Source organism: Anopheles ziemanni, chromosome 2, assembly GCF_943734765.1.
Source record: "Anopheles ziemanni chromosome 2, idAnoZiCoDA_A2_x.2, whole genome shotgun sequence".
Taxonomy (NCBI): Eukaryota; Metazoa; Arthropoda; class Insecta; order Diptera; family Culicidae; genus Anopheles; species Anopheles ziemanni.
The window spans coordinates 80034818-80055554 of NC_080705.1; the positions used below are offsets into that span (position 1 = coordinate 80034818).

Consider the following 20737-nt stretch of genomic DNA (forward strand, 5'->3'; position numbering starts at 1 on the left):
AAGTGGATTAATGTCACACGCACCGAGTGCTAATTTAAGCGCTCGCTGGCCAGGGAAGGGGAACTCGAGTTTTCGTACTCCGAAAACGGACGTTTGCTTCTTAGACGATGAAGTGTCCATTTCGACGACTTCACGCAACATCTATTGGCCTGCGGTCAGCTGGCGAACAACATTCCACCAGATCCTTTGGGCGGTGCGTTCATTATGGCATATGGTTGCCGACATCGCGCCAACTTTGCAACATCGCCCACATCGCGAAGGACAATGAAATGGAAAGTTCTAATTAATTACGTCCATAAATCACGGTCAACAATAACGGAATAATTACCAGAACAATGTGTCGATGAGTTATGTCTGCTAAGGTTGCGCGGGAACGGAGGAACGGTGAAGTCTCTGCTCGACAGCGCTTTCGGGTGCACTTCTCTGTCGATGTGTAGGCCCTATGTAGCTCACTGAACGAAGACGTCGGCAATCCTTCCACCCAATTGCCAATGGCGAACGCGTTACTTAACGCTACTATTGTTTCACAACGAGACCAACGTTGAACGATTGCTGGATGGTAAATGTTAAAGCGCACTAATCAATCCAATGAACGTGCACTTCAAGACGTTCACCGCTGCTGATTATGATAATGATGTATTGTTGCAAATCAGTAACAAAGCGCTTGAAATTGTTACGAATTAGCAAGCGCAACGACATGTCACAATCTGGTAGGATTGGAATTGTTTTATTTTAAAATGTAACTACATAAACAAGCTACAATCAGCAAATAAGTTTAAATTTGAAAATTAGCTTGAGTTCTTTGAAATTGGTCTTTTTTAGACCATTAATGTCATCTACATTACATTATGGAAATCTTAGGATATTTCACAAAGTTTATTTTTTATTTTATAATTTAGGCACAGCGTTTAAGATCTTACATGTAAATGATGTCAATTAGTATTTATTGTTTAAATATTTATTTATTGTGTATTATGTGTCATAAAAAAAAATTTGTGAATTTCTTACAAAAAAATAGTCAAATTGATGTTCATGTCTGGAAAACCCTTAAATACTTCTAATTCTTTCAATTTTATTCTTAAATATTAAAACTGCTCGTCAACAGTAAAGTATGTAAAGCGTATTTGCAACATACGCAAAAGACGCAACGCGTGAAAGATATTCTTGGCGAATTTTGGTAAATAAATATAAGAAAGGTTGAAACACATACATATAAAGAAATTACATTTATAAACAACAATAGGTTCGCATGATATTTTATCACAAAACAGATGTTCTCTGTTTCATTGTATAGATTAAAAAAAAACTCTATAAATTAATCAAGGGACTTTTTTAAGGTAGTTTTATTGTCCACACCATATATGCATAATTGGGGTAAAAGCAGTTGAATCTATATTTTTTCGATATTGCAGATACTTCTATGACAGATAAGTTTCTCTTTAAATTTCGTTGCCTTACCTATAATTTAAATTTCGTCATGTTCCGCAAATCCACATATCTCATATTTTCAATTAAATTTTCAGACATCGTAAAACGACCTTTCGATCATGCCATTGATAAGACCAACATCCTTCTAGCAAATTCTTGAACCACACCGTACGATTATGACATCAGGAGATTATCGCTACATAACGCGTTGCATCGTACCATAGACATGCGAATCCCTAACGGGCTACCATAGGCTGCCATTGCCGCTAGCTTCCACCGATAAGATTCCACAGTAAACGGCGACCGTGTTGCCATTATCACGGTTATTTTTTATCACCCGTTGTACTTTCCACCAAAACCCGCTAAAAATCGTTATCGTTAAACGATGTAGCGAACCCAAACGCGGGCTTGTTTGTAACGGCATCCGTAATCCGTTCGCTCTCGATCGAAGATTTTCGTTCCGATAGCGGCTACATTCGGTAATTGATGGTTCTTTTTCTTCGTTTTGTTGTTGTTCACTTCGATTCCGTTCAACGGCTCGCCATGATAACGGCACGTGATAATCGGTAGGGCGATGCTGATTGGGGCCAACAATGTTGCGAACAACAATTAAACGCTCGTAACGTTTACGCACCAACGCCGTATATGCTGATATAACGTGCTGCTGATGTGGACCATACTGAGCCCGCAACGTCTCGACGATATCAGGCTGGGCACTGTTGCTATCTTAACGGCTTCTGGAGGCCGGCTTAGGACTTCGTATATAAAGGATGGTATGGGGCCTGGAAGCGTTAGGTATTCCGTTACAGTCTTGCAACCCAGTACAACTCAGTCAAGATGCGCAGTCTACTCGTACTCCCCATGCTGGTGGCCCTTGTGGCTGGAGCAACCCTTGACTTCGACCACTACTGGACCGCTCAGGAGGTAAGATCTTTCAGAGAACAACCAACTCTGACAAGGCTTGACGCACGCGATTTTAATTCAGATCAACGCCTACCTGGACGAACTGGTGGCGGATTTCCCAACGTTGGCAAGTGTGGTGAATGTTGGAACCAGTACCGAGGGTCGTCCCATCCGGGCGCTGCGTGTCAGCAAGGATAACGTTGCCACCCGGCCTCTGGTTATCGTAGAGGGTGGCCTTCGTGCCCGCGAATGGATTTCGCCGATGTCTGCTAGCTACATTCTGCACGAGATCGTTGAGCACTACTACGAATTCGAGCACATCCTGGACAACGTGAACTTCTTGGTCGTACCGCTGGCTAACCCTGATGGGTATGAGTTCTCGCGCACCCCAAACAACCGAATGTGGGTCAAGTCGCGTAGCGTTAATGGAAACGGTTGCTTCGGAACCGATCTTGCACGTAACTTTGGCTACCTGTGGAATACCGTCGGTGGAAGCTCGAATGTAAGTAGTCCCCTCCGAGACCCATCATTCCTTCACGAATGTTCTAATCCATTTTTCTTATGTAGCCTTGCTCGGATAGCTTCGTCGGAACGGCTGCCTTCTCTGCCCCTGAGACGGCCGCCCTGCGGGATTTCATCCAGGCCAACAGTGCCAACCTGGTGCTTTACCTAAGCATTCAGTCGGCCGACCAGATGGTGCTCTATCCGTTCTCGCACAGTGCCATGACGAACCCGAGCAACGTGGCCGAGCTGCGCTCGCTGGCCAACAGTGTTGCGCTGACACTGATGAACCAGAATGGACGCATCTTTACCGTCGGTGGTGCTGGATTGTTGCAGCCGGCCGCGTCGGGTAGCAGCATCGACTATGTGGCCGGAACCTTCCAGCCGAACCTGGTGTACACGCTCGAGACCGGTGCTGGCGGCACCACCGGCTACGATGTTCCCGAAGCTCAGATGGCCGAATACCTGAGCGAGACGACGTACGGTTTCCTGACGATGGCGACGTACGTTGCCGACAACAAGTGAAGCGTTTGTGATCCTGGACACTCTACTCTTTAGCAATAGGATTTTCTGGAGACGGCGGAAAGTGGGTTTTGAATAAATCTTATACTTTTACTACACAATTAAACTGCGCTTGTGTTTGTCAATCGTTTTTTCAAGGCATTTGATTATTTTCAATGAATTCTTTGTATCGCAATAAAGGAACAATATGCAATTATTTGACATACTTTTCCTTTAAATTCTGTATTCCAGGAAATCCGTCATTGGAATATTAAATCTTAACAATACTCTCAAAGTTTCATCATTTTTTTTTCGTGCCCTCATATAATTCCTTCACAACGTGCGTGAAGACAAAAATCAAATGAAAAAGCAAAGGTTCAAAATGGTTTTACTTTCCTTTTTCCGGGGGCGAAATTTCCCACGAGTGTAATAAACATACATTATCAATACATCCCATTTCATTCAGTGTCGTAAGATCTATAAAGCGATAAAAGACCAAAATAAAAAAAAGGAAAGGAAAGGGCGAAAATAAGACATCGGAAATCGTAACATCCCCATCTGTCCTCGGTTGTAGGTGGGCTTTCCACTTGCACGTTTTTTTCAGAGAAAATAGAAAAGAGTGTGGAAAAACTTTAAAGTGGATTTTTCACTCCAAGATGTACCGAAAAAGATTGGGACTAGATTTTCCTTCCTCTCTGTACAAACCCCTTTACCTTCGACGAAGGTTTCCTTTTATTATTGGCCAACTTTTTCTCAGGCTGTCGAAAACTTTCGCCTAGCTTTCCTTTCTCTTTCCCGGCGATCCGAAGCAGTCGGCGACTTTGGAGAGATAAATCTTTTGACAATACACCGTAAACAAGATAATGCCCCCACCGAGTGGGAAGGGTAACTGAAGATGTGAAAACATCATAAAACATCACACCGTGGGTTTTCTTTTCCCTTTTTTTGTGGAGGAGTATGTATTTTTCTCATCTCGAAAACATACGTTCTCTTGCTGTCCCGGCCTGACCTAACGATATCCTAACGATACTTGAACAACTTCTCCATTCTTGTTCCGTTATTTTCTCCCCTCCCTCGTCATCTGTTGTCGAACGTGTCGGAAGGGATTCCCAAAGTGGGCTGGCTTTCCACGAAGGATCAAAGATGGAAAAACAAACCGCAAGCTCCAGTGAAAACGTGCAGTGTTGCCAAACTGGTTCACGATGCCCCGGTTTCGGCCCAAGTTTACGACTCATTGCATACTTGATGCCTTTCCGTTCTACGTTGGGTTTTGCACTTCTCAACGCGATTGGGGCGATAAATTATGGAAAATCTAATTACCCTTGCACACCACGTGGTTGACGCAAGGTTTCTTTCAGGTTTATTTGCCCTTCAATTTGATCGTTCCTCGAAAGGACCATTAAATCCATCCATAATGTACCAACAAGTCACGAACGGCGAACCGCTTTCGTCATCCGTGTTGTCGGGATTTTCAGTTCGCTTGGGTTTGGCAACACTGGTGGAAAAGTTTTTTAAACACCCGGATACCGGAGGGAGGATCTCCAGAGGGATGCCAGTGCCTTTCATCGTGTGCACCCAAAGGATCCAACCCTGCCCATGTTGTTCCACCGTTTCCGACGTATTTCTTTATAAGCCAAATAGCTTTTTATGATATGTGGGGTCGCTCCAGCCAGCGGCCAGCTCCCCCCCAACGGAGCGTAACATTGGCGCAAAACAACGATAACGGGAACCGTCTGGCACAGGATGGAACGAACATGGGAAAACGAGTGCGACGAAGGGAAACAGAGTGATGCATTTTGATGAGGATTCGATGTTTGGGAATTTGTGTCGGGTTTTTTCTCACTTCAAAACCCATGGAGTCGGGGTGTTTTATTTTAACCTCGAGACGAATGGTGTCCGGACTGTTGAAAAAAAGGGACAGAGAGTGTGTGTGTGTGTCAGGGGAATACTTACTGGTTGAATTGATGCAAATTGAAAGGTTTCACATGAATAGGAAAACGGAAAGGGTTAAAATTCTTCCGCTTTCCGGTTGTTGATGTGGGAATAATGTTTCACTTTCGTTCTTTCACCTTCCCGTAACATCGTGAGTGTGGTTAACCCCGTAGGACTAATTTGTTAGAAGGTGTGTGCATTAAAAGATTAAATATTGTTCGGTGAATTGATGGGTATTTGGCACATTTATAGGTAGAGATTGATCAATATTAAATTTTTTAGGTTTTGTTGAATAGTGTTTCAAGTTTTCATAAGTGTATTCGTCTTTTTATGGTTTCCTTTTTCCTTATTTTGTAACATTTCCCCTTGCATTATTTTGCTTACTGTTTTTAATCTGTAATCCTGTTGTCCGTTACAGAAACCAAAGTTGCACAATAAACCATATCCGCACTAACGGCTTAGCATGCCAAAACCTATTAAACAAATAAAACTTTCCTCTTCCGATAAAAAAAAATAGTCCATCCACGGATCGAAAAAAAAACCTCACCGAACCAACCGACCAACCAACCAAACGCCTAACTTTCGATTGTCTCATAAATATTAATGACAGTGCCAGGACGACCAACTGGCCAGTGAGAAGCGGTGGGAACAACTTTTTGCTCACTGTACCGTTTTTTTTTTTTTGTTTTTGTTTTACTCTTACCCACCGCAGCCAGCCGCAGGAATCGAACGAGCGGAAAAACCGCTGCCACCCTCAGTTGCCCGCAACCATTTTCCACGTGGTGCGGTTTGCTGGTGCGGTTGAATAATTGATTAAAATTTATCGTGAAATTCAATATCGGACATTATCGAGTCTATTACTTTGTGCACTTCCGGCGAACAGATTGCTTGATTTACTCATCCGCCGACGGTTCGTGGAGTAGAGAAACTTTTTAAGCCTATACTTTTGTCCCCGTCCCTTGTTTCCCCTCCGTACAATTCGTATTTCCTAAAACCTCAGCTAGGATCGGCATTGAAACGTCCAATGGCCTCGGGAAGGAAAATGGCCCGAGCACTGAGGGTAGACTTTTCCAACTAGTCTACCAGCTTTTTACGTGTTTTTTTTACTCTATCTATCTGCACTCTCATTTGCAATTTTAGTTTTATTTATTCTTCCGCTGTCTTCGACTTTCGCCTTTTCAAATGACAATGACAAGACTGAAAATGCCGACCGGTGGAGCATAAACACAAAAGGCCATCAGCAGCAGCAGCAGCAGTTCATCTAAGGAAAAAAGGCAACGAGGAAAAGCCTTCCGACCCACTATGGAAGTTTTGTTTCGACGGTAGGAAAAGTTTTCCACTGGTTTCCCTCCCCGAGCCACCAGCGTTCATTTGTACCATTGCTGGGCCAGGACGCTGTCGATGCTGTGGCTGGCTGGCTGGATGGAAATATGGCCCACACCGTGATAGAAAACAATTACGTGATAATAAAAATTTATATTTGCATTGTACCGCCCCGGTTGGGGCAAGAAGACTTAACAAACAAAAAAACGAAGACACAGACTGGGAAAACGCGAGCTGAGCTTCTTATCCTCGTTCGACGCTAAACTTTATCCACAATGAATAAAGTGCCAATGAGGCGCACGGGTGGAAGAAGTGAGACTCCAGGAAGGAATCGGGTGGGGGTGTAAAAATCTCATCCCTGGTTTAGCATCCCCAGCAAGGCCCACCCCGGTCTCGTTGGAGCTTCCGTTATTTGTTGTCAACGCAAACGGCCAATTGTTTATGGCATGGAGCGGAATGAACATGGGCGGACCGGGTGGACAGCCTTCGATAATGTTTATGATTTATGTGCCACCAGAGCGGAAAAAGGGCGGACCCGAGATTCTGTTGCTGATCCCGTTTAGTCCGTTGCTTTTTTTTCCTTCCTTACCGTTTGTTCAAACCGATTGGAGGCCATTTGGAGCGAAGCCGCCTGGATGTATGCAATATCCCAATAATATTCGCATTTAAATGCATAACAATAGCAACTAATGCGATGCGCTGAACACGCTTTTCCACGTCGGTGAGGGGAGCGAATGGTCCCTTGTGTTGGGAGGTGTTGAAATTTATGCCTTCGTTTTTAGCAGGACTCCCATTCGGCGGTGTGGGCGCCGTTTTCTTTACATCATCGAAGGAAACGGCTGGCCACGCGATAAGCGACACGAACGTGGTCGCAACGGTTAAACGAAACGTTATCACACCGGCCATCGTTGTGACGGAATACGGTGCCCGGACGTGGTAAGTAGCGAAAGAAAGCGTTTCGCGGAGTGGTTGAAAGAATGCAAAAATTCACGACACACCACCATTTCGGAACACCAAAAGGGTCCTTTCGGCTGTGGGTGAAAGGCGAAATTAAGTGTAAACAACAACAAATTTTACACCCCTACCTATTAAAATGTCATTAGCAATCGTTTAACGCCTCGAGCAGTGTGACTCAACAGCGGCCGAGAGGAAAAAAAGGGCAACGGCCATTTCTGAATGCGTAACGGGCAGGTTGCAATAAAAACCATACTTCTTCATCGCAAAACAAGTAAAACCTGATCACTGATAAGGCAGCACGCAATATGTTTGGCGTGAAGTGAAAAAAACATGCAAATAATAATGATCGATAGAGCAAATCGATTTCTACCAATCATTTACAAACTGTTTATTTTGTTTTAGATCGCAAACAAACGTTAATTATATTAGCGGAAAATATTCATTCAATGTGCTTGATAAACACGCAACGCTCATTAAACACATTGTAATAGCAATGGGTAAAAAAAAGAATGAACATAATACACATACTTTGATTTTTCTGGTTTTATGCCGTAACGGCAAATAAATAAAGGGAATGCGTGCGCCTTTTATACGATGGATTTATTTCAAAATATAATTTTAATGCTTTGAAAATCACCTGCGAAGATTCCATTTCCATTAAAATCCTTATTAATTTCTTATAAACTGTTTTGTGACAAACATAAAAGAAAAGGCGAAAACGATTCAATGGATTACGTACGTAAACAAAAAGTTGCAACGAGCCGATCAACGAATAATTAGCTACACCTCGATGATAAGAAAGCTTTTGCATTTCCAAGAAGCGTTATCGCTTACGTTGAAACGATAATGTTTTATTGCTCTACACTAGGGAAATGCTCATTCAAGCCGGGACACTGAGCTGGCGATTCCGTATCAGCGATCGTGTGCCTACGATAGAGACAGTGTGCCGGCGTGCTGCCCGAACACCTTGAACAACTCGAACGTCTGTGCCGTTACGCGGGGCAACTCGGACGCAGGCAGATCGAATCCTTGCGATCCTCCACCGGTCAGCTCGAGCGTGTACGCGAACGGCACGCCGAGGTTGTACGCGTAGTCATCGGTCGCACCGGTGGCCGTGTAGAGAATGTCCGCTGAGTTGCCAACCTCGTACGTTGGACCACCGGCCGCCACCAGTGCATCCCGGGCCTGCTCGCCAAGCCGCTGGAGGTCCGCTTCGTTCGGTGCGTGTAGGAAGTCGTAACCCCACGGCCACAGGATCAGTTCACCGTACGTGTGGACCGCCAGGTACACCTTAATGGCCGCCTTATAGCGATCCATCAGCGCGATAATGGTTTTCGTTTCGTTCTCCGACGACGCCTCCTTGCCGGCGAAGTTGTTCGTACACTCGCTGGTCGTTCGATCCCACTGGAACGGGAAGTTGCGGTTCAGGTCCACGCCGTAGCAGAGCACGTTGCTCTGCACGCGGTTCTTGCGCCACAGACGGTTCTCGACGTGCGTGTACACGTACCCGTCGGGGTTTGCGACCGGTATGATGACGTAGTCAGCATTCTCCAGCTGAGCCCCATACTCTTCCGAGTGTTCAACGAACTCGTGAATCATGTACATCACCGACATCACTCCGGCCCACTCTCTGAAAGGCGAACGATCGAGAAGCATGATAAACGACGGTCGTCTGGAATGCAGATAGCCTGAGGCTTAACGTTACTACCTACCGTGCATGAATACCTCCATCAATGAAAACAATCGGACGGGTCTGATCGATCTCGCCACGCGTCGAGATAGTGATGGCCTTAATGGGGCGACCTTCATGCGTCTCGCCAACCTGCGATACACGGACCAGCGATCCATAGGCAAGAGCCAGCTCGTCCAGATAGTCGTAGATTTCGTCCAGCGTCCAAAAGTGCTCGAAATTTACCGTCGAGCGGGAGTTTGAGTCACGTTTGACACGCCGGTTGTGTTCCTCATTACGACGGTGTTCCTTGTTCAGCATTCTGGTAACATCGGAGAGGACGTAAGAGATCATTCCCGAACCCGAGGCGTGGGATCACGTGATACTTACTCCTGGACGTCCTCCACCACCAGATCGTACTCGATGTCGTGGCGTTCGAGAAACTCTTCGACGGTTTTACGCTCCGGTCGGGCCACCATAACCCGTGCGTTCCGGTTCAGCTTGGGAACGTCCCAGAAATCCACATCGGCTATGGTGCGCCATTTCAGCAGCTCCGTCAGCTGCTCCGACGTTTCCGGCCGTACATTGTACACCTCAAACCTTTCAAGTGGCAATAAAACATCATTGTTTAAGTAGATCCAGAACAAACAACAAAAATCCCACTGCTCTTCCAAACGTTGACACAACTTATCCAACACCCGGTACGCACTCGTGGTAAGAACCGGCTCTGGCCAAGGCCAACAGCAGCAACTGGCAACCAATCAGCGCGACCAGTGACTTCATCCTTCCTTGCTCATCCGCTGCCGAACGTCAACTGGCGGAACCGAACCGGTCAAATCGCCTCTCGCCGATCCATGCCATGCGAAGTTCGTGCTGAATCGCAAGCTTATCTCGTCGGAATCATTATCTTCGACCCGCCTTCCCGTGTCCCTGCAGCTGCTGCTTCTTCTTTTCGAATCGATTGAGCGTCTCCGAACCAATATTGACCCAATCTCGATAGGGCGGACAGAATGAATTAGTTTATTTATCGCCAAAACGGGTGTTATCGGGAATCGAGTGGATGTTTGTGAGGGGTTCTTTTATTTTATTGATACTATTAATATTGCACGAGCACGAGTCTGTATACGAGCATAAGGGGGGGTTCTGTTTTTTTTTGTTTATTACATTCTTAAAATTCAACACCGATTTCGCGTTTCAAACGTCCAACATACACAGTTTAGGCATCGATTTCCTCCTTCTTCACCGGTTCCTTCTCCGGCTCCTCCACCTTGACGGGTTCCTTCTCCGGCTCCTCCACCTTGGCGGGTTCCTTCTCCGGCTCCTCCACCTTGACGGGTTCCTTCACCGGCTCCACCACCTTGACGGGTTTCTTCTCCGCCTGGACCTTCACACGGGGACGCTTGGACACGGTCTGCGTACCGGCGAACTCTCCGAACACCCGGACCATCTCGAACGCCTCACCGGCAATCTTGGAGATCTGCTCGATCTCGATGATGAAGCCATATCCGCGCGCACCACAGGACAGCTCGAGCGTGTACGCGAACTCGACACCGTAGCTACCGTAGATGAAGTCATCGCTGCCGTTGGCCGGATAGAGCAGGTCGGCCGCATTGCCCACCGCGTATTCCGTACCATTCAACTTCTGGACGGCACGGGCAGCCTTCAGACCGAGATCGTGCAGGGCACCGGCGTTCGGTGCCAGCTGGTAGTCGTACCCGTACGGATAGAGGATGTAGTCACCGCAGGCGTGCAGCGACAGGTACATCTTGATGGCGCGCGAGTACTGGGCCATCAGCAGCATCAGAGCGCGCGTTTCCTTCTCCGAGGCTGGCGCGTTGCCAGAGAAGCCGTCAGTACAAGACTGCAAGGGAGCGAACATATAGATGGAGAATTTTAGAACACTCGATCCGATAGTGTATAGTGTAAAACAAGGACTTAAATTCTTAGCTATTTTTAAATTACTTAATGATTAATGAACTTTGGGAACACTGTGTCTCTACATTGAACAACAATAGACTGAACTTACGTTTGAAGTGTATCCCCAACGGAATGGGAAGTTGCGGTTTAGATCAACACCAGGGCACAGTTCGTTGTCGGTATAACGGTTCTTACGCCAAAGACGATTCTGCCAAGGTAGTAAATAAAATGATTCAATAAAATGATACATAACGTGATACCCGATGACATCTTTTTCCAGAACATAGTACTCACCTGCTCGTGGCTATACACATAACCATCCGGGTTCGCCACGGGCACGATGATCCAGTCGGTGTTTTCGAGCAGCTCCGAGTTGTTCTCTGCCTTCTCGGCCAGCTGGTGGATCAGATATATCGCGGACATGTGAGCAGCCCACTCACGCGCATGGATACCGGCGTCGATCAACACCACCGGCCGGGTCTGATCGATCACTCCCTTGCTCGAGATGGAGATCGCCTTGATCGCACGGTTCTCGCTGGTACGACCGATCTCCATCACGTTCACCGTCTTCGGGAACGCCTTCGCCAGGTTATCGATGTATTCGTAGATCTCGTCCAGAGTCCAAAAGTGATCAAAGTCGATCGGGTCCATCTTCTGTACGATACGCTTGCTGGTGACGTTGCGCGCCAGCTTGCGTTGCTCCTGCTCGTGGTCAAGCAGCGACTGGACGTTGTCCTCCACCAGCTCGAACTCGATCTCCTGGTCGTCGAGCATGCGCTCGAAGCGCCGTTTCAGGCCCGGATTGATCATTACCGTCAAAGTGTGGTTGAGGCTGGCGTAGCTCCAGAAGTCCAGCGAACCCGTATCGTACCAGCTGTGCAGCTCCTCCGCCTGTTCGTCATCGTTTACGATCAGCTTGTACAGCTTGTAGCTTTACATACGACAGAAGGGAAAAGAAGCGAAAAAATAAATCTATATATACTTTCAACACACACAAACCTAACCACCACTACGGAAGGCCCACCTATGCCTTACTTTTGGAAGGTTTTGACTTGCGCCTGGCAGCCGAGGCTGACGGCTAGTAGCAGCAGCGCCGCTGCGAGTAACTTCATCGTTTCGGAGTCCTGTGTCGACTGTCTCGGGTCCGTTGCGAATGCAGTCGTATAAATTGGGTCGCACACACCACAGATAAGAGGGCCGGTAGACGTGCGGAAACATTTTCATGCAACACATTTTACATGCGGTCAAATTTCTGTAATTGAAATTTCGATAATATCAGGAACTACAGTCTAATTTGATAGGCTGGCTGTGATACTGATAAAACTGCAAGTGTTCACGGTGCACGACCGTGTTCATTCTTGACTCCAAGGTAGGGAACTAATATGGAACTCGGAAGAACGTTCTACAAATATTCAAAAGGCAAAACCATACATGTAAAATGTTACGTTATTTTATTTGGCAGCTTCTGTATTTCTTTGCAAATACTACACTAAACATTATTGGCCATGGTACGGAAGATCTCGAAGGTCTGCGTGGCGACGGCCAAAATCTGCGAAGCGGGCAGATCGAAACCTTGGCTGCCACCTCCGGTCAGCTCGAGTGTGTAAGCGAACTGGGCGCCGACGACGGCCGCGGCATAGTCATCGCTGCAACCGTTGGCCGTGTACAGAATCTCGGCACTATTGCCAACGACATACCGGGGACCACCGACAGCGGTCACCGCATCGCGGGCTTGCTCTCCGAGGGCAATGTGTGCGGCCTGGTTTGTCACTGGCACGAACGGCCAGGCGTAACCGTACGGGTACAGGATCATGTCACCGTACGTGTGCACTGCCAGGTACAAGGCGATGTTCGATCCATACCGGCGCATGGAGTGGGCAAGGGCTTGCGTTTCCAATTCTGAGAACGCCGCCGTACCGGTGTACGAGTCCGAACACGCCTGCAAATTGAATGAAGCAGACGACAATAGTCAGCGATGCACGATAAGGTCACTAACCTTAACAATTGAAACCTACATTAGTAGATGCAACAAATTGATAGGCCCAGTTACGATTTAGGTCGATACCAGTGCAGAGGATCGTCGCAGGGAAGCGGTTCTTACGCCACATGCGGTTGTCGGTGTGGGAGAAACCGTACCCATCAGGGTTCGCCACGGGCACGATCACCCAATCCTTGTTCAGCAAATCGGCATAATCGCTCGAGTGCTCGACCAGCTCGTGGATCAGGTAGAGGACCGACATCACACCAGCCCATTCACTGTAATCAATCAAAATGGTTATCTATCGAAACAACCAACGTACGGTCCTATGAAGTCTGCCCTTACCGTGCGTGGAGGCCGCCATCGATGAACACAACCGGCTTCGATCCAGCCACACCTCCGTTAGTCGAAATGCTGATAGACTTGATGGGATTGCCCAGATGGGTTGATCCAATCGTCTCCACGCTCACCAGGCTCGGATAGGTGCGTGCCAGCTCATCCAAGTAGTCATTCACTTCCGCGTTCGTCCAGAAGTGCTCGAAATCGACCGTGGCACGTCCAGTGGCATCCTTACGCCGACGGTACTCCTGATCGTACTGCCGTTCAGCTTCAATGGTGCTGTTGGTGCGATCGATAACAAGCAATGATCAACTCCGATTGAATTAGTCGATAACGCTTTAACTCACGCCTCAACATCCTCGATAATGCGCTCGTAGGTGAATCTGTTCGCGCTCAGGAACCGCTCGAACGCGTCCTGCAGAGTCGGGTGAATCATCACACGGTAGCCAGCGCGATCCCAAAAGTCCACCCCCTTCCGATCCTCCCAGCGCTTCAGAATGTTATGCTTTTCGACACTATCCACCTGGATGCTGTACACCTTATAGCTGTAACGACACAAATAATCCCCTCACATAGGGTTAGCTTTACTTCGTATTTAATTTTGGAAGATGTCATTCCAACTCACTTCCGATAGGACACCCGCTCGGTGGCACCACCCTGGCTGAGCAGCGCGAGGGCCACCAGCGCAAACACGGCACAGAACTTCATTGCTTCACAAACCGTATCACTTCACACCACGCACAATGATGGTGCCAGCGCGGCTAAAATCGCTCAATTTATACCATTGCGGGAGCCATATCCTGATAATCCCCTCCCAGCTGACCACAACACAAGTCACTCTGACGTAGGATAAATGGCCCAAAAAACCCATAAGACACAGTCCAAGATTGCGTGTACAGCCAACCTTTGTTTCATGCCGTAATACTACAGCGAGGTTGTATATCCCTACGATTAGATATGGCCGAACGCTTGCGTAGATCGTTCAGTAAGACAAGCGATCAAATGAGACGCAATATTTGGACGCCAAAGAGGAAGGAGTCTCGAATTCTATGACATTTTGCGAATGAGTTTTATATAGTATTTATGGCTATAAATAGTATTTATGGCTATAAATAGTATTTATGGCTAACGGGTGAATGGTTCAAGTTCTTTTAATCTTCTGTATACCAACCGAATTTGTGACGCTTATTCCAAATACTTAAGTAACATTACTGAAATTGAAAGACTTAATCGTTTCAATCGCTTCTCGCAACGGTACGCTCTTGGATTCATTAATCGTATTGGTTGATAACGTTTCTTTATCATGTCATGTTATCGGTTGCTGATGGCAAACTGTTTATCGATCAAAGTAAAATTGCCTTTCACGCCAATACCAACGCTCTAGGTGTACGGTAGTCTGCAGTCACCTTCCCTACAGATAGTATGGCGCCTGGCAATTATGATAAGCGATACATTGCGATACGGCCTCACACCTAGATTACTATGCGCAGAAGCTGTTTTGTAAGCTGCCACTGGAGAACAGGATGCAGATGCTCTACACATAATTGCAAATTGTACCTGCGCCGGTTGTCCGGTTGGGACGATGAGATTTTGTGTGATAAGTTTCTCGGAAACAATCCAAAGACATTGGACACCTTGTTCATATTCTGAGAAAAAAAAGTCATTAGCAAAAAAAAAGTACAAACAAATGCATATTGTATTTCTTATCTATGGAAAACAGTTTTTAATTTAAAAATTACATTGGGAAGTCTTTTGGTTGTTAATCGTCTCATAATTGCGCCATAACGCTCGACTTTAGGATCAAAAATCATTTTCGGAAACGGATCATTTTCGATTTTGGCCTTAACTCCATGACTTAATGTTTCCAGAAAATCCGGTCTCTGTCAAGCATTTTGTATGCGAATAGCTGGACTTTTGTAACGTGGTACAGAAGAGTTCAAAAAACACACAAGTCGGAAATTTTTTTGAAAAATTACGTTTGGAAAATGACCATGACTGACTACTCCAAAGCATTCGGGCATCGTCCGAAGGCATTCAGTTCCAATGTTTTTCAAGCAAAAGTTTATTGTTTAATAATCATCCGCCGATTGCGCCACTATTCACAACATAAGTATCGAACACTTCTCGTTGAAAACTGGTTTAAAGTTTTCAAACAAACAGTCTCGAAAGATAGCTTCAGGAATCAGCTGCTTCAAGAATGTGAAGCGCTAATGTAAGCCCCAGGCTGGCTGTTCACTTTTATTAAAAAAAAACCCCCCATACACATCCGCCACCCTTAGAAAGGGGTGAGTTATCAGTTGATAGGACAATATTATGCATCCTGCAGCTACTTAAATGAGGGGAAGAAAAAAGTATTTGAAAAAAACGTGCGCGTAAACGATCCGACCAGGTGAAGCTAAAAAGAGATAAGCAAAATTAAAAATAACATCACCACTGCCACAGAAGCTATTTTTCACTAGCACACAGTTATAGGCACTCGAAAAGGAAAAGTACCCAACGGATACGTCGAACTGGCCTAAGGGTTTTCTGGTATTACTCCAGTCGGCTGCTCTAAATCGCACGGAATGACCAGGGACTCAAGAGCCACTCGAGGTACAGACCCGTCCCCTCCCCGATCGCGGGTGGCACGTTCGGGAAGGCTTTGTGCAAATAGTTCGGTATTCACGCGGGGTACTTCACCTAATCCGCAACCGTGCCAGCGTCAAGTGCATGCACCATTGCATTGCGAATCGCTTATCGCTTACAAATACCATCGGCAAACCTATGATTCCGATCGATACTTACCTTCATTATAAAATGAACGCTCGGAGCCGTCGGTTCAACCAGTGTTCACCCGGTGGTCAATCCGCGTAGACAGTGATCGAAGATGTCGTTCCCGAAGCGAGCATTTATCCACCAGGCCGGTCTACTGCTGGCGGTACTGGTTGTCGTATTTAGTGGAGCCGTGGCCACCGAAAGTGGAAAGAAATCTTACACTGGGTAAGTGGCTCCAATTGTGGACCTGTGAATAATTAACATCGGTCCGCCGGGATCGATTGGCTTTGTTCCTTCGACTGCCATTGAAGCCATCGGTGTTAGTCAAGCCCTTGTTTTCGTTTCCCAAGTCACTCACCTTTCGTTCAAGTTCAATGTTTTATTTTTGCTGATAACGTGACGTGTGCCGATCACTACTGGTGATCAGGAGATGGCGATAACCTGTAATGGTGATGAAAGTGATACTTTAGTTTATTTAGACATGTTATGATCCAACTCCTTCCAGCTACAAACTGTTCTCCGTGCGACAGAATGACCAGCACCAGATGGACTTCCTGCGACAGCTGCAGCAAGCCGTCGAGGATCTTGACTTCTGGAAGCTTGATCGTGTGCCCGGCTCGGAGGCACACGTCCTGGTACCGCCGGAGCAGGTCCACACGTTCCAAACCCTTTTGGCAGCAGAACGAATTCCCCATAGAGAGATTATCGCCGATTACTCAAGGTATGCTGGAATCATGACCATAGGTTCCACAATGTCTTCGTTACCCTACATATCTATGTTCCGACAGGACTACGGATGACTTCGTGTTTGCCTCGGTGCGGTCCGTGCCACGCAAGAGCCCAATCCTGACGAAGTACCTCCGTTACCAGGAAATGGTCGACTACCTGCACAAACTCGCCGTGCGTCACTCGAACCTTGTGACCGTTTCGTCGATCGGCAAGTCGTCCGAGGGCCGGGACATCCCTGCCGTAACCATTCGCTCGCCCACCTTCCGGGCACGTCCGAACGCCTCCCAGCCGGTCGTGTTTGTTGACGCAGGAATTCATGCCCGCGAGTGGGCAGCCCCAGCGACGGCCATGTACTTGATCAGCGAGCTGGTGGAGAATGCGGCACAGCATGCGGATCTGCTCGAGGGACTATCGTGGACCATCGTGCCCATCGTCAACCCGGACGGGTACGAGTACAGTCACGAGCAGCAGCGTCTGTGGCGCAAGACCCGCCGGCAGGCCGGATCTAGCTGCTACGGTATCGACGGGAACCGCAACTTCGATTTCCACTGGGCCGAAGTGGGTGCCTCCAATATGCCGTGTGCCGATACGTACCACGGGGAGCACTCGTTCTCCGAGCCGGAAACACGCGCCATCCGGGACGAACTGTTGCGGCTGAAGGGACGCTGTAAGTTCTACCTGACACTGCATTCGTACGGCGAGTACCTACTCTACCCGTGGGGATGGACGTCCGATCTGCCGGAGAGCTGGGAAAAGATCGACGAGGTGGCACAGGCCGGTGCATCGGCAATCCGTCAAGAGACCGGCACAAGGTACACCGTGGGCAGCTCGACCAATGTGTTGTACGCGGCCGCCGGAGGCAGCGACGATTGGGCATTCGCGGTCGCCGAGGTACCAATCTCGATCACGATGGAACTGCCTGGTGGAGGATCGGCCGGATTCAACCCACCACCGTCGCGAATCGAAGAAATAGTGAAGGAGTCCTTCGTTGGCATCCGAGCGATGGCGCTGGAGGTCGCCAAAAACTATTCCTAGCAAAGCCATCTCAACGCATAGGGTTTTAATACTTGTAGGCATAGTTGGAACTAGCTTAGTTGGTTACTTTAAAAACTTGTTCTACTAAATAAAGGTGGGCCAATGAAATAATGCAAACCATGTTCACGTGTAATCTATAAAATATGGGGCAAATCTTGACTCAAACAAGAGTCCAAGCGAGAGTGGGAACTCCAGACAGATTGCATGTGGTCCTAGAAGCAGGTTGTTGAATCAATGGCAACCATTTAATTGCCTTACAAAGGTTAATCTTAATGATCCTTCCCATTTCAAAACTTTCGTGACATGCAGTTTTATAGCCCAAAACTTTTCTAAACCCATACCGAGTTCGTTCCGCCTCTACTTTCGGCTCGCCACCAACGAATCGATGGAATCGATTGCGAGTCAAAGGTTTGGAAAGGGGACGGCCCACCTTCAACGCCAATTTGGCGCTCGTGTCGTCAGAATAGATCCTCGCGCACGGAGGACTACACCTGGAAGTACGTCACCAAATTCCAAATGTCATAACCCGTCGGTAACCAACTCCCTTCCTCCGCCACTTACATCGAACCCAACACGGGCGTTCTCGCTCGGAAGTCGTGGAATGTCGTGTTTTACGAACACTTTCGTTGTACCCTTTTTTTCTCTTGTTTTGCTTTTCCATTTTCATTGATAACTAACGCTCCCGCCGAGCTCGGGTTACGACCTCCGCATTGGGGGTGCCGCTGGAAACAACATTCCAACGTCTCATTCCAACGCCGCCGGCTATTTACTTACTATCTTCCTTGACAATCCTTCCGGCCCTGTAACGGCGCGTCGACTCCTTTGCTCTTGCGTCACGGAACTCGCGACGTCGTTCGCTTGAAGAAAGCGATTGTAACCCTTCCACCGTGAAGTTCGGGCCCCGGAGGGGGACAGAAGCGGAGAGGGTATATTACGCCAACCACATTTGGACCCTTTTTGGTGGTGGTGGTGGTTCGTTTCGTCCTGCAAAGGAACACAGATAGTATAGTAATCGTGGCCGAATTTCGTTTCTAGTAAGGCACCCAAATACCACGTCTGGTGCCTTCGGGAGGTTGGAGCATGAGTTAGTGCTTGTTTATTTTCAAAACGAAGAGGACGCCTCCAGAAATGTAGATCGTGTTTTTCGTGAAACTGTGTCAAAGTTTTCGATACCCCGTTTAGTTGAGAAACGATTAAGTAAAGTTAAATGAAAAAGCAAAGCAATCCTTGGCTACCCGTGACCTACATAGATGTCTATGTTACGGAACCATACAAATTGGAGTAATTTACCAAGGGCTGTTGTGGTACCCCCGGAAGTTAAATGAAGAGTTTAGTCCCCAACGATATGAGTGGGATATGTGAAAGTTTAAGTTAAAAAGTCATCTGGGATAGCGTTACCATAGGCAACTGATCAACCGCTAAATTGAGGGCACACACATTAGTTACAAATCTCTTCCGTGACTAAATCTCACCTGATTCCAAAGATGGCAGTTGATTCGGCGAAACTCTTCCAGACCTACCAAAGTCACGCGGACATCAAGCGCTACCTGGACGATTTGCTAACGCGGTTCTCCAGCAAAATGGAAATATTTTCCCGTGCCGAATCGTACGAAGGGCGCGAAATACTGACCGTCCGTATCTGCTCCGATGTGCAGCAGAAGCGTCCGCCGGCCAACCGGTGGTGCATCCTGATCGACGCCGGGATACACGCCCGCGAGTGGATAACGGTTTCGGTGGCGCTCTTCATCGTACAGCAGCTACTCGAGAAGGATGCGATCAGTGCGAAGAGCTTCCGGAGCTTCGAGTGGATTATCTTACCCCTGCTAAACCCGGACGGATACGAGTACAGCCGGGAGCATGTAGGTCATTTACGGTGATGATTTGTTTTCTTCACGCTACTTGAACTTTTTATGGTGAATCTCGTTCTAGAATAAAATGTGGCGCAAAACACGCCGTCCGCTTGGGCACAAAAGCCAGCGTAGTTGCGTTGGGGTGGACTGCAATCGGAACTTTAACGTGGCCTGGACGATCGGATCGACCCGGTTCTGCTCGCTACTGTATCGTGGGGAGCGGCCATTTTCCGAACGTGAGACGAAAAATGTGCGCGATCTGTTCCGTAAGCTTCGACCTTCGTGCAAGTTCTACCTCTCACTGCATTCCTACGCCAAAGCGATCCTCTATCCCCGGGCGTACACCAGGTATGGAACACCGTTTTCCTCCCGGATGATTGTCACCGGAAAAAGAAACTTCTAACTCCTCCTCCCCCTCTCCAGAACCCTCCCACGGAACTGGCAGATGCAGCAGACGGTTGCGGAAGCGGGCGCCGAGGCGATGAAGAAAGCGACCGGCGTACGGTACCGGTGTGGCAGTGCGTCCACCGTGCTGAACCGCCCGATCGGTGGTTCCAGCATCGATTACGCACACGACATCGAGAAGGTACCGGTCGCGCTCGTGATGGAGGTTGCCTCGAAGGGTTTCCATCCACCCGAGGCGAACATCGAGCGGATCTGCGAGGAAAGCTGGATCGGTATCGGGGCGATGGTAAACTGTCTCGCCGGCAGTTTCCGCACCGTCCTCCGGGGCAGTGGAACGTTACACCTACGCTGAGCAAAAAAAAACACCCCCACGAACGCAAATGAAAGAGTAAGCTCAATTAAATTTCTAAAAATATTTGTCCATTTTATTCCATTTTACGCATGATTGCTGGTTGGAAAAAACCGGGTGGCCAGTCACTATTCTTCTTACATACCAACAGCCTAAACGCCCAATAG

At 47.6% G+C, this 20737-nt stretch overlaps 5 protein-coding genes across 5 annotated transcripts; 3 read left to right on the forward strand and 2 right to left on the reverse strand.

The window, feature by feature from the left end:
• The first annotated feature begins 2265 nt into the window (after window positions 1-2265).
• LOC131282061 (carboxypeptidase B-like) lies at window positions 2266-3357 on the forward strand. Its single transcript, XM_058311450.1, has 3 exons — window positions 2266-2352; window positions 2414-2833; window positions 2899-3357. Exons 1-3 carry the CDS (start codon window positions 2266-2268, stop codon window positions 3355-3357), a joined length of 966 nt encoding a protein of 321 aa, XP_058167433.1.
• Window positions 3358-8472: 5115 nt separating this feature from the next.
• On the reverse strand, window positions 8473-12243 carry LOC131294476 (uncharacterized). The gene is made up of 8 exons (XM_058322523.1): window positions 12167-12243; window positions 11426-12062; window positions 11241-11339; window positions 10458-11075; window positions 9924-10006; window positions 9605-9814; window positions 9258-9536; window positions 8473-9175 (listed from the first exon to the last, which is right to left on the reverse strand). Exons 1-8 carry the CDS (start codon window positions 12241-12243, stop codon window positions 8473-8475), a joined length of 2706 nt encoding a protein of 901 aa, XP_058178506.1.
• A 377-nt stretch (window positions 12244-12620) lies between these two features.
• LOC131285041 (carboxypeptidase B-like) lies at window positions 12621-14156 on the reverse strand. The gene is made up of 5 exons (XM_058313905.1): window positions 14074-14156; window positions 13796-13993; window positions 13455-13727; window positions 13147-13387; window positions 12621-13070 (listed from the first exon to the last, which is right to left on the reverse strand). Exons 1-5 carry the CDS (start codon window positions 14154-14156, stop codon window positions 12621-12623), a joined length of 1245 nt encoding a protein of 414 aa, XP_058169888.1.
• Window positions 14157-16314: 2158 nt separating this feature from the next.
• Window positions 16315-17966, forward strand: LOC131294980 (carboxypeptidase B1-like). Its single transcript, XM_058323036.1, has 3 exons — window positions 16315-16427; window positions 16708-16923; window positions 16991-17966. The coding sequence occupies exons 1-3, from the start codon at window positions 16315-16317 to the stop codon at window positions 17964-17966; spliced, it is 1305 nt and encodes a 434-aa protein (XP_058179019.1).
• Window positions 17967-19450: 1484 nt separating this feature from the next.
• Window positions 19451-20573, forward strand: LOC131293720 (carboxypeptidase B1-like). The gene is made up of 3 exons (XM_058321791.1): window positions 19451-19825; window positions 19896-20164; window positions 20240-20573. Exons 1-3 carry the CDS (start codon window positions 19451-19453, stop codon window positions 20571-20573), a joined length of 978 nt encoding a protein of 325 aa, XP_058177774.1.
• Window positions 20574-20737: the final 164 nt, after the last annotated feature.

What these genes read in the sequence shown, in the direction of transcription:
- LOC131282061 (XM_058311450.1), top strand. Translation starts at nt 2,266, where the DNA reads ATGCGCAGTCTACTCGTACTCCCCATGCTGGTGGCCCTTGTGGCTGGA. An exon ending in ACTACTGGACCGCTCAGGAG is followed by an intron (nt 2,353 to 2,413) that starts GTAAGATCTTTC and finishes ATTTTAATTCAG; the next exon opens with ATCAACGCCTACCTGGACGA. An exon ending in CCGTCGGTGGAAGCTCGAAT is followed by an intron (nt 2,834 to 2,898) that starts GTAAGTAGTCCC and finishes TTTCTTATGTAG; the next exon opens with CCTTGCTCGGATAGCTTCGT.
- LOC131294476 (XM_058322523.1), bottom strand. Translation starts at nt 12,243, where the DNA reads ATGAAGTTACTCGCAGCGGCGCTGCTGCTACTAGCCGTCAGCCTCGGC. An exon ending in AGGAGCCGGAGAAGGAACCG is followed by an intron (nt 10,007 to 10,457) that starts GTGAAGAAGGAG and finishes GCAGCGGATGAG; the next exon opens with CAAGGAAGGATGAAGTCACT. An exon ending in GATGGAGGTATTCATGCACG is followed by an intron (nt 9,176 to 9,257) that starts GTAGGTAGTAAC and finishes TTCGCCTTTCAG; the next exon opens with AGAGTGGGCCGGAGTGATGT.
- LOC131285041 (XM_058313905.1), bottom strand. Translation starts at nt 14,156, where the DNA reads ATGAAGTTCTGTGCCGTGTTTGCGCTGGTGGCCCTCGCGCTGCTCAGC. An exon ending in GAGCGGGTGTCCTATCGGAA is followed by an intron (nt 13,994 to 14,073) that starts GTGAGTTGGAAT and finishes GTGTCGTTACAG; the next exon opens with CTATAAGGTGTACAGCATCC. An exon ending in AATTTGTTGCATCTACTAAT is followed by an intron (nt 13,071 to 13,146) that starts GTAGGTTTCAAT and finishes TTCAATTTGCAG; the next exon opens with GCGTGTTCGGACTCGTACAC.
- LOC131294980 (XM_058323036.1), top strand. Translation starts at nt 16,315, where the DNA reads ATGTCGTTCCCGAAGCGAGCATTTATCCACCAGGCCGGTCTACTGCTG. An exon ending in GGAAAGAAATCTTACACTGG is followed by an intron (nt 16,428 to 16,707) that starts GTAAGTGGCTCC and finishes AACTCCTTCCAG; the next exon opens with CTACAAACTGTTCTCCGTGC. An exon ending in ATTATCGCCGATTACTCAAG is followed by an intron (nt 16,924 to 16,990) that starts GTATGCTGGAAT and finishes ATGTTCCGACAG; the next exon opens with GACTACGGATGACTTCGTGT.
- LOC131293720 (XM_058321791.1), top strand. Translation starts at nt 19,451, where the DNA reads ATGGCAGTTGATTCGGCGAAACTCTTCCAGACCTACCAAAGTCACGCG. An exon ending in ACGAGTACAGCCGGGAGCAT is followed by an intron (nt 19,826 to 19,895) that starts GTAGGTCATTTA and finishes ATCTCGTTCTAG; the next exon opens with AATAAAATGTGGCGCAAAAC. An exon ending in TATCCCCGGGCGTACACCAG is followed by an intron (nt 20,165 to 20,239) that starts GTATGGAACACC and finishes CCCCCTCTCCAG; the next exon opens with AACCCTCCCACGGAACTGGC.